Raw genomic sequence first — 13,910 nt, 5'->3', positions numbered from 1 at the left:
AAATGGGTATCATTGTATGCAAAATAACAAACAAGAGAAGGAGCACACCAAACTGTGGAGGCCGAGAAAATTAAGGCCATTCCACCTTAAGTTCATCGTTAGCACAGGTACAGCCATCTCAGGCCCTAGTGAATAAGACCTGAACTTTACCTCAGTTAAGCCCCATATTAGAATGAGAACAGCTCAATGCCAGTGGCAGGAAGCCTCATATTAGAATGAGAACAGAGCTTAATGCCCTTGAAAGCCCCATATCAGAATGTAAACAGAACTTGAGAAATTCCTCCACCCCTTCTGGAGCTCCCCTAGACCAGCCCATAAAACTAAGCTGGAACCCACCTCGGGGTCCAAGTCCCTGCTCCGTTGTGTCGGGTACACTTGGACCCAAGCTCGAGCTTGTTAATAAACCCTTGTGTACTTGCATGGGTGTCGGCTCCTCGGTGGTTTCTCGGATTCGCAATCTTGGGCACAACAAAACACTGTGCACTATATACACTGATAAGACTTGGATGAGAACAAGGGTTAATGTAAACATTGGCATTTTAAATAATCTGGGCTTTTGAGCTCTTTTGGTTGTCATTATTTTCTGTGACCTTCTGAAGGTCGAAGCGGTGGTAAGTGGTAGAGTCAAGATTTGAATGGGCCTCTCTGAGTCCTCAGACCAGCAGCTCACGAGCACCCTCTAGTGCTTCCCTCCCCAGGTCTTCCCAGAGCCCGGCCGAGCCCCACCCAGTCTATCCGGTAGGGACACCTCTCTGGGCAGTCAAACCCAAAACTCTCTGGAAAAATAGGTGCGACCAGGGACGCTGTCTGTGGTCCTGAAAATCTCAGCCCGCGGGGAAACCAGAGGGCCGAGCCCTGCCTCCAGCAGAATCACCTTCCAAGGCTTTTCTGGTCGCTCTTTCAACTTATGACAGCCTGTAGGAGTCAAACTGGTGCTTTTGAATGCTTTTGACCAACAATTTAAACACTGAAGGCAATACTCCAACAGATCGATGACAGAAAGAGTAAAGGGAATGGTACAACATGAGGGCCAGGGGATGGGTGGAGGGTGAAGAAGGCAGCCGGCTTCCAGTTACAGTGACATGAAATGGCAGCCAGCACAGGCTTGGGAAATTTATGAAAACAGAACATACAGCCTTAGGATAGAACGAGGATCTAAATACCCAGAATCACTCCCCTTTGTAAGATTTGTAACAAAAATGAATATGAATGGAGTAGTAGTTCTAATGGAGTGGCCACCCAAGAGCCATATCAATGCCAGCAAAATGGCAGAGTTCGCGTAGCATCAAAGGTATCCTACAAAAGCTTTGGTGTCTATTGATGTCTTAAAAAAATATGGAACTCCCTCAGCCACCGAAGGACAGTATTACAGCAATTAATAAAAAAGAACCATAAGCTTCCACTACCTTCCCCCTGATCTGAGTTACACAGTCTTCATTTTCTATAGAAGCTAAGTTTCTAGGTATATTTTACAGACCTCAGAGCATTGGAAGTTCCCATTCTAAGGGAATGTATCCTAAGATACAGTATATGATAGTATTTTTTTGTCCATTTGAAATATATAAGTTGTTTTATTTTTTTTTAAGATTTTATTTATTTAGGGACGCCTGGGTGGCTCAGCGGTTGAGCACCTGCCCCTTGCTCAGGGTCGAGTCCCACATCAGGCTCCCTGCCTGGAGCCTGCTTCTCCGTTTGCCTATGTCTCTGCCTTTCTCTCTGTGTGTCTTTCACGAATAAATAAATAAAATCTTAAAAAAAAAAAAGATTTTATTTATTTATTTGAGAGAGAGCAGGAGCAAGGGGGAGAGGCAGAAGGAGAAGGGGAAACAGACTCCTCCTGAGCAGAGAGCCCAATGTGGGGGTTGATCCCAGGACCTTGAGATCATGACCCAGGGTGAAGGCAGACACTTAACCTGCTGAGCCACTTAGGCAACCTACATAAGTTATTTTATGGGACAACTTAAAAAATTTTAGGGACGCCTGGGTGGCTCAGCAGTTGAGTGTCTGTCTTTGACTAAGGGCATGATCCTGGGGTCTAGGATAGAGTCCCATGTCAGGCTCCTGTAGAGAGCCTGCTTCTCCCTCTGCCTATGTCTCTGCTTCTTTCTCTGTTTCTCATGAATAAATAAATAAAATCTTAAAAAAATAAAACTTAAAAAATTTAAAATTTCTTGGAGTGTCTGTGTTGGCTTAGTTGGTTAAGTATCTGCCTTCAGCTCAGGTCATGATCTCAGGGTCCTGGGATCAAGCCCTGCATGTGGCTCCCTCCTCCTCCCTCCTTCTCCCTCTGCCTACTGCTCCCCTTGCTCGTGTGTGCTCTTGCTCTTTCTCTTGCTGTCAAATAAATGAATCAAATCTTAAAAAAAAAAAAAAAACTTTTAAACTTTTTTAAAAGAGCAGGAGTGGAATGCAAAGCAGTATCAGCATGGTTATTAGTTGGGGGGCAACTGTGGGGTTCTGCTATATCCACTCCTGGGGCTCCAATGCATCTTGGACCCCAGCAAGCTCTTTGGGAGGGGGCTTTGAGGCCATTACTCTTGTGGCCATCTTCCCACTTGCCATGGATGGATTCCAGTGTCCAACTTCATGATAAATGACCAAAGGACAAGTCAGGAAATATTCACATTTTTAGGGAAACATAATGTCATAGAAATATGTAAAATAGTACAAAGTGGGGGCTGCTCTGGCACAACAACACCCTTGCCCATGGTTAGTAGACACAAGATCGAGATACCTGACCCAGGTTGGGCCAATCAGATTCTCTTTTCATGAGGACAGTGCCAGAGCATCAAGGACCCAGAGCTCCCGCCACTGTGTCCTGCACAACCCACACCTGGGATCCTCCCTTCTTTTCATGGATATAAAATAGTTTATCCATTTCACATATGCTGCATTTGGTCTTTTGAGCATTTCTGCCCATGAAGTGCAATTTACTCACTTTCACAGACCAACTTCAGTTTAAGAAGAATTAAAGCTTCTGTGATGATGATTTTTTACAATATCACTGATGGTCAGATAGGAGCACACACAAAACTGCTTTTTTTTTTTTTTTAAGAAAGGAAACCTTTTATTTTGGATTTACAGAAAATCTGCAGATAGTACAGACAATTTCTATACAGCTCCCACCCAATTTCCTGTATTATTAACATCTTCCTGTTAAGGGCTCCATCCTCATGACCCAGCCACTTCCCAAAGACCCTTCCTCCTAATACCATCACATTCAGAATATGAATTTTGGGGGATGAGAACATTTAGTCCATAGTGGCATCCCAAGCCCTCAGATCAGAGTCTGCCCTATTAGAGAGTATGCGATACTTGAATGTTAAACATATTTATTGAACACCTACTGTGTATGTGGCACAGTTGAGAATTAGAGAAACAGAACACACGGATACTGTCCTCCTGAAGTTCTAGTCCAGAGTGAGAGATAGACAATAGAAAAGGACACAACTGGGGTGATAGGGGCAGTAGGCCACTGGTGGTGGAAGTGGGGGTTCCTTTAGATGAGGCAGGTGGGCTTCAAGCTGAGGCCTGAAAGTTCTTTACCAAGTGAGACTCTGAAGCAAGAGTCCAGGCAGAGAGGACAGGGGTCTCCTTGCTCAGGAGAGGGAAGGGGTTGTGAGATCGGAATACAAAGGGTGTTTTTTTTCCTAAGGGCTTTTGGAAGCCATTGACAGGTTGAGCAAAGGAGTGACAAGATCCAATTTGTTGTGAAAACGCCACCGGTCCCTTTTATCATGGGGAGTATGGATCAGAGAGGACAAGTGCAGAGGCAGGGGACTCCCTGGGGGCTACTGTGGCCATCCATGATGGAGGCTTGGACTAGGAGTGGCCAAGAAGATGGAGATGGTGACTGAGGAGCTCTGGATAGGTTTTGGACGTGAGGTCAGCAACCTGCTGATGGATTAGAAGTGGGGGCTGGGGGAGAAAAGAATCCAGGACAAGTGCTAGCTTTGGGTCTAAGCAACTGCTGGAAATGAGTCCACTTCCTGAGATAAGGACCATGGGGGGAGGGACATGTTTGCAGAAAACAATTAAGGCTTCTGTTTGACTCTATGGGTGCTGACATGTCTGGGGAATAGCCAAATGGAGATATCCAGTGTGCAGCCAGATGCAGGGTCTTGAGGGAGAAAGTTGGGGCCTTTCACCCAGGGAGAGAGGAGGGAGAAAGAAGGGGTCTAGCAGAGAGCCTCAGGGCAGGCTAGGATTGTAGAGTGGGGAGACAGGGAAGATGTGGCAACAAAGAGGCTGATGGTGGAAAGGAAGGAGGCCATCTGGCCAGAGAACCAAGCTCTGGATCCATACATAAGTCCTTTCTTAGCCACTGCTAATCCAGAAGGGAGGCACCAACTACATAAATTCAATGCAGAGCTAACATGAAGGATGAAGAGCCAATGACTACCAAGCAGGGTATGCTTTCCAGAAGGGGTTGTCACATGTTTTTTGCTCACACATACTCCTGTGCATTTTTAGACTGACATTGAAAATTTTCATCATAACTTTAAATGGTTACAGAAGACCCGATTTCCTGTCTATTGTATCAACATCTTAAGATGATACTGTTACTTTGCTCTTCTAGTGTAATTCAATGGAATCTAACCCCACAGCAATGTTACTCCATTGTTCAGGTCTACACTGAGACATGGAGGGGAGCCTTCCCCAGGCTGCAGACCGGGTGAGGTGCCTCCTCTGTGCATCCTACATCACAGCACAGACCACACTGGATGTAACCCATCTGCTGCTCGTCTGGCTTCCTCACTGCAGACCGAGAGCTCTGTGGAGACAGGTCTCTGTCTGCCCTGCTCCTGCTGTATCCCCAGCATATGGCATTCTGACACAGAGCTGGTGTTCATTAAACGTCTGTTGAAAGGTTAGCTGATGGGTAAACTCAGCTAATTTCAGCAAAGCCTGGGCCAGCTTCCTTACTGAACAAAACAGCCAGAGGGATCTCTGTGTGAGACGCCGCTCCCTGTGCGAAACCTTCTGTGGCTCCCTATGGTCCCCAGAACAGGGGGCGGACTCCTTACAGCACTTGCAGCCTTCCCATTCCAGTATCTGCTGGCTCCGCATCCTCATTCTCATCAGCCTCATGCACGTGAAATACTTCCCCCAATTGCACTTTTCCTTCTTTCTTCTTCTTCTGTAAGATTTTTGTTTATTTGACAGACAGAGAGAACACAAGCAGGGGGAGCAGCAGGCAGAGGGAGAGGGAGAAGCGGGCTCCCCGCTGAGCAGGGCCTCCCCGGGATCAAGACCTGAGTGGAAGGCAGACTTCACCCACTGAGCCGCCCAGGCGCCCCTTGCACTTTCTGTTCTGTGTAGACGGCCCACTCCTCACTTCTTGACCGACTCCTTGGATCCCCAGTGTAGACGGAAGCCTTCCTTCGCTGCTCCACGGCCCCGGGGCTCCAGCCGGCCAGGGCCCACCCCCCTCCTTCACCGCCGCGTCCCCCTGTCCCCCGGGCACCGGCTGGGGCGGGCCTCGCAGCAGGAGCAATGGCACAGCGGGCTTGGGCCGGACTGTGCGCCGGGGACCGCAGTCGTGGTGCCTCCCGGGGTGGGGTGGGCCCAGGTGCCCAGGGCGCAGGGCAGCTGTCTCAAGGAGGCAGGCAGGTGGGCATTCGTGGAGAGGGTCACTACGGTCCAGGGGAAGGGCTGGCAAAGGCGGGCGTGGGGCGCGGAGAAGGCAGGGCGCAGAGCGGTGAGAACAGGGCGGGGCCGGGGCCGGGGGGCGGGGCCGGGGCCAGGGGCGGGGCCGGGGCCAGGGGGCGGGGCCGGGCTCACGACAGCCGAGGCCCTGGACCGCGCTCGCGCCACGCACAAAGATGGCGGCGCACAGCCCCGCCCCCGCTCCGCCCCCAGGCCGCGGCCGCGCCGAGGGGTGGGTGGGCCTGCGGGGCGGAAGTGCCGGGGCCGGAAGTCCGGCCGGCGCCTCGGTGAGCGGGCGGCGCGGCGCTGAGGCTGGCGGGCTGCGAGCGGGGCGATGCGGCGGGCGGCGCGGCCCGGACGTGCGGCGGCGGTGGGGCTGCTGCTGGCGGCCCGCGCGGTGGCGGGGCTGGAGCCCATCAGCGTGGGCATCGCCATCGCGGCCGCGTCGGCGCTCACCGGCTACCTGTCCTACACGGACCTGTTCTGCCGCTTCGCCGAGTGCTGCCTCGAGGAGCAGCGGCTCAACGCGTCGGGTAGGGCGGGTCGGCCCGCGAGGGGCGCGGCGCTCCCCCGGAGCTCGGGCGGGCGGGAGGACGGACGGGGCCTCGGTCCGGACTGCAGCCCTGGAAGCCGTGCCCTCTGAGATCCATGCTCCCGGTCGTGGGGCTCCGCCCAGCCTCCTTCCTGCAGGCCTCGGATTCCCTGCGAGTACAGTAAGAAGAAGCTGAGAGCAGCGTGCCCAGCTCTCTGCACCGTGGCAGTCCTATTAAGTAGTTTTCAGACGTGCAGCGGCTGCCCAGAAAGCCCACACGTGGCCCTTGGTTTTCTTACAAGCCAGCAGGGGTGTCTGGGGAATAGCATGCAGGTCACTCAAGAGAGGGCTCATCCCTGGATGAATGAACACGTTTAGCTTCCTTATCAGACACTGGAGTATTAAGGAGGACATCCGTGGAAGTGGCATCTGCCTCCGGGCCAGCCCTGGGGTTTGGCAGGCACCCTGCTGAACTGCTTACTAATATGTGCCTTTCGCTTTGGCCAGCTGGGGAAAGTGCTGCTTTTCTGGTGCCTGTTTAATGTGTGTTTTTCTCTCTGTTCTCCGGCTGGCTCCTGCAGCCCTCAAGCTGGAATTAGAGGAGAAGCTCTTTGGGCAGCATCTGGCCACAGAGGTGATTCTCAAGGCGCTGACTGGCTTCAAGAACAACAAAAATCCCAAGAAACCGCTGACTCTTTCCTTACATGGCTGGGCTGGCACGGGCAAGAATTTTGTCAGCCAAATTGTGGCTGAAAATCTTCACTCAAAAGGCCTGAAGAGTAACTTTGTCCACTTGTTTGTCTCGACTCTGCACTTCCCTCACGAGCAACAGATAAAACTGTACCAGGCAAGAGAATCGTGTTATCCTATCCACAGGCCGCTTGGACTGGTCTGGGCCACCTGCTCACTAACTCCGGCCTCTGCTGCTTCTTTTTGCACTGCAGTAGTCCCAGGCCCCATTGAGTTAAGGCACACTTGCCCCCAGTAACCTTTTGCTATTTGCAGAGCTCTCCCACGACTTTTTTTTTTTTTTCCATTTGATTACAAAATAATACAGTGGGACAGGTATTGCTATTTGCAGAGCTCTCCCACGACTTTTTTTTTTTTTTCCATTTGATTACAAAATAATACAGTGGGACAGGTGAATTTATTTCCATTAAAAGATTGAGCCAAGAGAGGCGAGGGCACTTGCTCCTTATCCCTCTGGCCTTGTGGGAAATCAGAAACTTGGGCCCAGCTCACCAACTCTGGGTTTGCAGAGTAACCACGTTCTACAATGAATGAACGTGTTCAGATTTCTTGTCCCAGCCCTTGATGAAGGAAGGGGAGCAGTCTTTTTTTTTTATTTTATTTTTTTAAAGGTTTTATTTTATTTTATTTTATTTTTATTTATGATAGTCACAGAGAGAGAGAGAGAGAGGCAGAGACACAGGCAGAGGGAGAAGCAGGCTCCATGCACCGGGAGCCTGACGTGGGATTCGATCCCGGGTCTCCAGGATCGCGCCCTGGGCCAAAGGCAGGCGCCAAACCGCTGCGCCACCCAGGGATCCCTTTTTTTTTTTTTTTTTAAAGATTTTATTTATTCATGAGAGACATAGATTGAGGCAGAGACATAGGCAGAGGGAGAAGCAGGCTCCCTGTGGGGAACCTGATGTGAGACTCAATCCCAGGACTCCGGGATCACAACCTGAGCCAACGGGAGACGCTCAACCACTGAGCCACCCAGGTGCCCCTGACATGGAGCAGTCTTAAATGATTTGTTCTGACATGGCTTCATGAAAGCCTCCCACCTATGATGCAGTGTCTGTAGTTAACACTCTGCATTTAGCACTGTAGACTAGAGGATTTTTTTTTCCCTCAGTAGCTGTTATTTCCTTTGTTCTTCCCATCCAAATCCTTGGTGTTGCTTTCTTTCTTTTTTCTTTTTTTTTTTTTTTGCTTTCTTTTGTCAAATGAAAGCCTCGCAGAATTGACCCTTTATGATCATTCTTCCTTTTGAGATATTATTTCTACATTTAATTTCTATTAAGTTGTCTAGTAGGGTTCTTGTTTCAGTGGCCTTCGTTCTTATAAAGGTTAATAGCCCCAGTGTTAGGTGGGGACCTAGATAAGAAACAAACTGAACTGAACAAGGAAATGACAGTGGCTATTTGCCACACAAACTGAGCTGGGAAATTGCTGAAAAGAAATAATTTTGGTTTCCTGAATTCTTTCATGAATCTCTAGGAAAACAGTAAATAGATGAGGGTGCCTCTGGAGCCTTTCATGTGTTGGGGTGTAGGGCTTGTTGCTTGGATATCTTTGTCTCAGGAAAGCATAGGAACAAATGCTTTCCATGGAATGCCAGCTCAGTTTGTTCCCTGCATCGGTATAGGCACAGCTTGAGGGCACTGCAAGCCTGAGTCCAGCTTCTTATTCCTCAGTCTGTCTGCTAAAATGAACTTGAGATTTCAGGCCACAGTGAGCTAAAATTATGGGCTGGTTAACAGTGAACTGATGAATATCCATGCTTCTTGCTCTTACACCTTTAAAAAGTAACATTTAGCAAACCATTTGAGTTAGGGTGGGGAAAAAAAACAACTTTGCATTTTAGCACCTATCTGCCAGTTTCCACTTTTTATAGATAAAGTTCCGGAAAAGCTGTTACCCAGTGAATGGACGTTAGGGGGCATTTTCCAAGCTCTTACTGAAATCCCAGAGAGCTCGAATTTGTCATCTCGCAGAGCATGAGGAACCGTGCTGTGCTTCTCCCCTAGCCACAGCCTTTGAGCCTCTGCATCCTCTTTCTTTTATGGTTGGTCTAGGACCAGTTACAAGCATGGATTCGGGGTAACGTGAGCGCATGTGCGAGCTCTGTGTTCATATTTGATGAGATGGACAAACTGCACCCTGGAATCATCGATGCAATCAAGCCGTTTCTAGACTACTACGAGCAGGTTGATGGCGTGTCTTTCCGGAAGGCCATCTTCATCTTTCTCAGGTCAGCGGGATGTGGCTTCTCAGGGGCACAGAAGCCATTCATTCTCCCGGTGCTAGAAGGAGGTCCTGGCATTCTGTTGCCCAGGGACAAAGGTAGCTGGCAAAAGTGAATTGCTGACTTTTACTTTGGGGTTGCTATTATTGGCATGGCATGGAGTGTGGGCAGGAGAAAATGCATTAGATACTGCTGGTAACAGGCGATTTTGTTACCTGCACATGCCTCTGAGGGTTATCAAAAGACAGCATTATGCGGCAAGTTCTGGAAAAGCAGATTTCTTTTTCTAAAAATATTTATTTATTTGAGAGGGAGAGGGTGCACAAGCAGGGTGAGCAGCAGGCAGAGGGAGAGGGAGAAGCTGGCTCCCAAATGAGCAGAGAGCCTGATGTGGGGTTCCATCTCAGGACCCCATGATTATGACCTGAGTTGAAGGTAGACGCTTAACAGACTGAGCCACCCAGGTGCTCCTGGAAAAGCAGATTTCAAGCTCTGTAAGGGCAGATGCTTACTTTGTCCTTTTCCAGGAACACTTAGTAAATATTCCTCAGTTAAGAATAAACCCAAGAGCAGGTATGATTCTTGATCAGACACAGAATCTTAGTATGTAATCTTACTCTGCTACTTTGGCAAATTCAGCAATGCAGGTGGGGACCTCATAACTAAGATTGCCCTTGACTTTTGGCGGGCGGGAAGAAAAAGGGAAGACATTCAGCTGAAGGACCTGGAACCCGTGCTGTCTGTCGGCGTCTTCAACAATAAACACAGTGAGTCTCCCAGGCTGAGGAGCCCCCTAGCCCTCCCTGCAGAGTCACCTCTTTCTTTAAACCTTCCACAAAGCCACCGAATCCATGTGCCTCTGTCTTCACTGAAGTAGGGACTTAATCTTCCAGCATTCTATAATAGAAGCCAGTTAGCAGGGGGTAACTGACAGTCCTTTTACCAGGCTTGTTACACACTTGAGAAAAAGAGAATCTGGAGGGGTATAGGCATGAAGAATGCACTGTGGATCAGGATCAGAGTGGGCCCTGTAAGAGCAGTGAGCTTGGCTGGGTGACAGCGACAATGATGGGAAGACCCAGCTGTGTCTTGCTTTGCAGGTGGCCTGTGGCACAGCGGACTGATAGATAGGAACCTCATCGATTACTTTATCCCCTTCCTCCCCCTGGAGTACAGACATGTGAAGATGTGTGTACGGGCAGAAATGAGGGCCCGTGGTTCTGCCATAGATGAGGATGTTGTCACCAGAGTGGCAGAGGAAATGACATTTTTCCCCAAAAGCGAGAAAATCTACTCAGACAAGGGCTGCAAGACTGTGCAGTCACGGTTGGATTTTCACTGACCTCATTCAAGTGGAGTAAGAGGCCGCTGGGAGCTGAGCGAGAGTCTTGCCTTATGGAAGCACTTTGGAGCCCTCTTTGGGGTTTGCACATTTGCACCTGTGGACTTTCGGGATGTAGAAGTTTCTAAGAGTTGAATTTTGAAAAGACACTAATCTATTGAGTGTTTTGGAGCTGACAGCAATCCGTCTGTTAACTGCGGTGGAAGATGAACTTTTAAAAACACATCCCCCACACACACACCTCCTTGCTGACCTTGAGGAAGTGCCTTGCAAACAAGCTGTGTGAGACGTAGAGCTGGTTCTGACCCCACAGTACCCACACCTCAGAAGCTGCTGCTCTAACTCAGGGAGTCAAGGGCCCTGCCGCAATCCGTGGAGCAGTCAGTTTGCATCTACTGAAAACCTTCTCTGTTTCTTTGCACAGAGAGTGTTCACTGGCTTGACGTATCTCAGTTGAAATCGGTGGCACCTTCAGGTGGACAGTGTCCGGTGGGGATGTGGGCTGCACACAGAGCATTCTCGACCAGGTGACCTGTCTGTCTGTGCTGTGGGGTCTCCATCCAAGGCCTCTGCAGCAGGCCTGTCTGTTCTTTGCTCTGGCTGGTCCTGGAATTCCTCTGCCGACTCTCCCTTGGTTTTGATCTCAGCCTTCCTTGTACCACTTCTCCTGAACTTCAGTCACTTCGAGATTTGCCCCCAACCACTTGTCATCATTATTAAGAGTCAAATCAGAATGGGACTGTTGGTTTTGAATTTGAGTCTTGGTTCCCATGATGAATTGTCTGTAATAATTTATGCCTGGGGCCATCTCTCACTTTAGAGAATCATTTGAAATCCATAGGACACACTCAGTCTTCATGGATGACATGTGCCACTGAGTGGTCAGCTTGCAGATTCTGCATTGCCAAAGAAGTGTAAGTATCGTACACCACAAATGCTGGAATTTTCAAGGATATGTTTGTTTTTTTATAATGTTTTTACTTGTGAATCTCAGATAATAGAAAAATACAGGACATAGCTTATTTTAAAACATGTGAAGGACATACACAAAAAAGGAATAATTGCCTATTCCTTTATCAGAAACTCTTTAACAGAAACACTATACATTTTTATCGTTAAATGCGTGGTAATACCTGGTCACTGTTATAGATTGAACAAGGTCAGTGTGAAGCAGCGGGTCCTGGGTGTCCTCTGCTGAGAACACCCTTTATGGCAGTGGCAGGCTGGACTGCCCTGGTCACCAGAAATAAAATGGATTCCAGCCCATGTGAATTGTTGTCTACGTGTCACAGCTGTGATGTGACCACAGAACAATGTGCAGTGTGTTTATATGTAAGATGTAGAAGGCACATCTTTACGACACAGGAGTGCCTTACAGAGGGTCACATTTAGTCTTTTAAAAATGCCAAGTTCAGGCTTAAAATTTTTAGAACGTGTTCTTACATTGGAGCCGGGTTACTTTCTTTCGTAACCCTGTGAGTATCTGGTCAGGCAAGACCAGGTTTTCCCTGTTCATAGTGACGCAATTCACCACGTGTGGGCCACCTTTGGACTTGTAACCCGAAGAGGTCATGGCTGACAGCCCAGCCTCCCTCACCCCATGTAAGAGGTAGACAAGAACTTGAATTGACCTACTGTAAAATAAAGCCTAAATTTTATCATGTGACACGTTCCTTGCAAACATTTTTTCCCTCTAGTTTATTTGGTAGCTCTGAAAAGTTTGAGCTTGGGATAAAGGCTGTCAGGGTGTGGTGTGAGGCTTGCCACGCCCCGGATATGCTGGCAGGTAGTCTGTATGTCAGTATTTACCTTCAAGGCTGGTATTGCCAAACACAGTTACATTGGATTAGGTGATGGGTTCACCATATTTCCATGGATGAAAATGCCACGTGGAGCTTCTTCCTAGTAAGTTTTTTCTCCTAAGATTAACACAGGAAGGAAATTGAGGCAGTGGGAAAACATGACTTCCTGCTGACATTCTGAACCCAAGCAAGGCTGGGCTCAGACGAAAAAATTAGAACTGGTAAAGTGAAGTCCTAGTGAAGCTAACCAGGTATCAGTTCGGTCGCACTCCACCTGGCCTCTTACCTGTGAGTGAATCGTTAATACCAACCCTCTATTCCAGGCCTGAGGATGAGCCAGCTACTTTCTAGAAAGTTCAAACCCTCTTCAACATCTCACCTCTTCCCCTCATTTGTCACTTGAAGGTGCTCAAGTCCTGAGACAGAACTTTCCGGGTCTGCTTCCCAGCCTGGTGCAGTTTCTGCTCCACCCTGTACTGCCTCATCTACAAAGACTGAACTTGCTGAATTAAGTCAGGGGACTCCTGTGTTCCCTAACTAGGGGCTCTCAGGTGCTGGGGCTGCCTCTCAAAACAATTAGCCCCATCTGTGACTCCTGGGAACAGGCCAACAGGCCAACTTCTGCTCTATATAAACCTTCCCACACTTGGGGCACCTGTGTGGCTCAGCCGGTTAAGCCTCTGCCTTCGGTTCGGGTCATGATTCCTGGGGTCCTGGGATTGAGCCCCACATGGGGTTCCCTGCTCATCAGGGAGTCTGCTTCCTCCTCTCCATCTGACCCTCCTATCTTATGCCCTCGCCCTCTCAAATGAATAAATAAAAAAATCTTAAAAAAGAAAAAAAAAAAAGACCCAACACTTGCAGCTGTCCTTAGGAGGCCTGGACGCCCTTAAAGATTAAGGAGGCTCTGGGGATCCCTAGGTGGCGCAGCGGTTTAGCGCCTGCCTTTGGCCTAGGGCGCAATCCCGGAGACCCGGGCTTGAGTCCCACATCGGGCTCCCGGTGCATGGAGCCTGCTTCTCCCTCTGCCTGTGTCTCTGCCTCTCTCTCTGTGACTATCATAAAAAAAAAAAAAAAAAAATTAAAAAAGATTAAGGAGGCTCTTTGCAGGCCAGGTACCACGAGGCAGAGGGGTCCTGTGGCAGCGAGGTGCCAGCTGGTCCTCGGCCTGCAGGCACACGTGGATGTTACATACAGGTATGTGCAGCCTCCTAACAGTGGTCTATACTCCGCCTGGCATCTCAGGTGGGATTATGTCTCTAGATTTGACTCCACAGCTGGGTGTCAAGAGTGCCATGAAGCCCAATGCAGCGGAGCAAAGAGCAAGTAGGGATCCTCAGAGTCCCTACACTAGACTTCACTCCAGCCTGCACTGCACCGGTTAGGTCTTACTTCATAGCTGAGGCACAGAAGATCTATACTGGAGGGCTTTTTTCTCCTTCAAAGGTGTATTCACAAATTATAATTTTATTGTAAAATAGTAGCTGTTTGAAGTTGTAAGTAAAAAACACTATTCTTGGCATCCTCGGGGTGGATGGGGGGCAGTTAAGCTTTTCTAAGAGGTTTTGGGGGTTCTCATTAAACAACAAAAATTAATGGGGCACCTGGGTG

At 49.0% G+C, this 13,910-nt stretch overlaps 1 protein-coding gene across 1 annotated transcript; it reads left to right on the top strand.

Moving 5' to 3' along the window:
• Window positions 1-5,983: 5,983 nt before the first annotated feature.
• On the top strand, window positions 5,984-12,163 carry TOR1B (torsin family 1 member B). The gene is made up of 5 exons (XM_038546059.1): window positions 5,984-6,182; window positions 6,763-7,028; window positions 8,986-9,161; window positions 9,795-9,922; window positions 10,256-12,163. The coding sequence occupies exons 1-5, from the start codon at window positions 5,984-5,986 to the stop codon at window positions 10,495-10,497; spliced, it is 1,011 nt and encodes a 336-aa protein (XP_038401987.1). The 3' UTR covers window positions 10,498-12,163.
• Window positions 12,164-13,910: the final 1,747 nt, after the last annotated feature.

This window comes from Canis lupus, chromosome 9 (assembly GCF_011100685.1).
Source record: "Canis lupus familiaris isolate Mischka breed German Shepherd chromosome 9, alternate assembly UU_Cfam_GSD_1.0, whole genome shotgun sequence".
Classification (NCBI taxonomy): Eukaryota; Metazoa; Chordata; class Mammalia; order Carnivora; family Canidae; genus Canis; species Canis lupus.
This window is presented reverse-complemented; position numbering and strand designations above follow the sequence as displayed.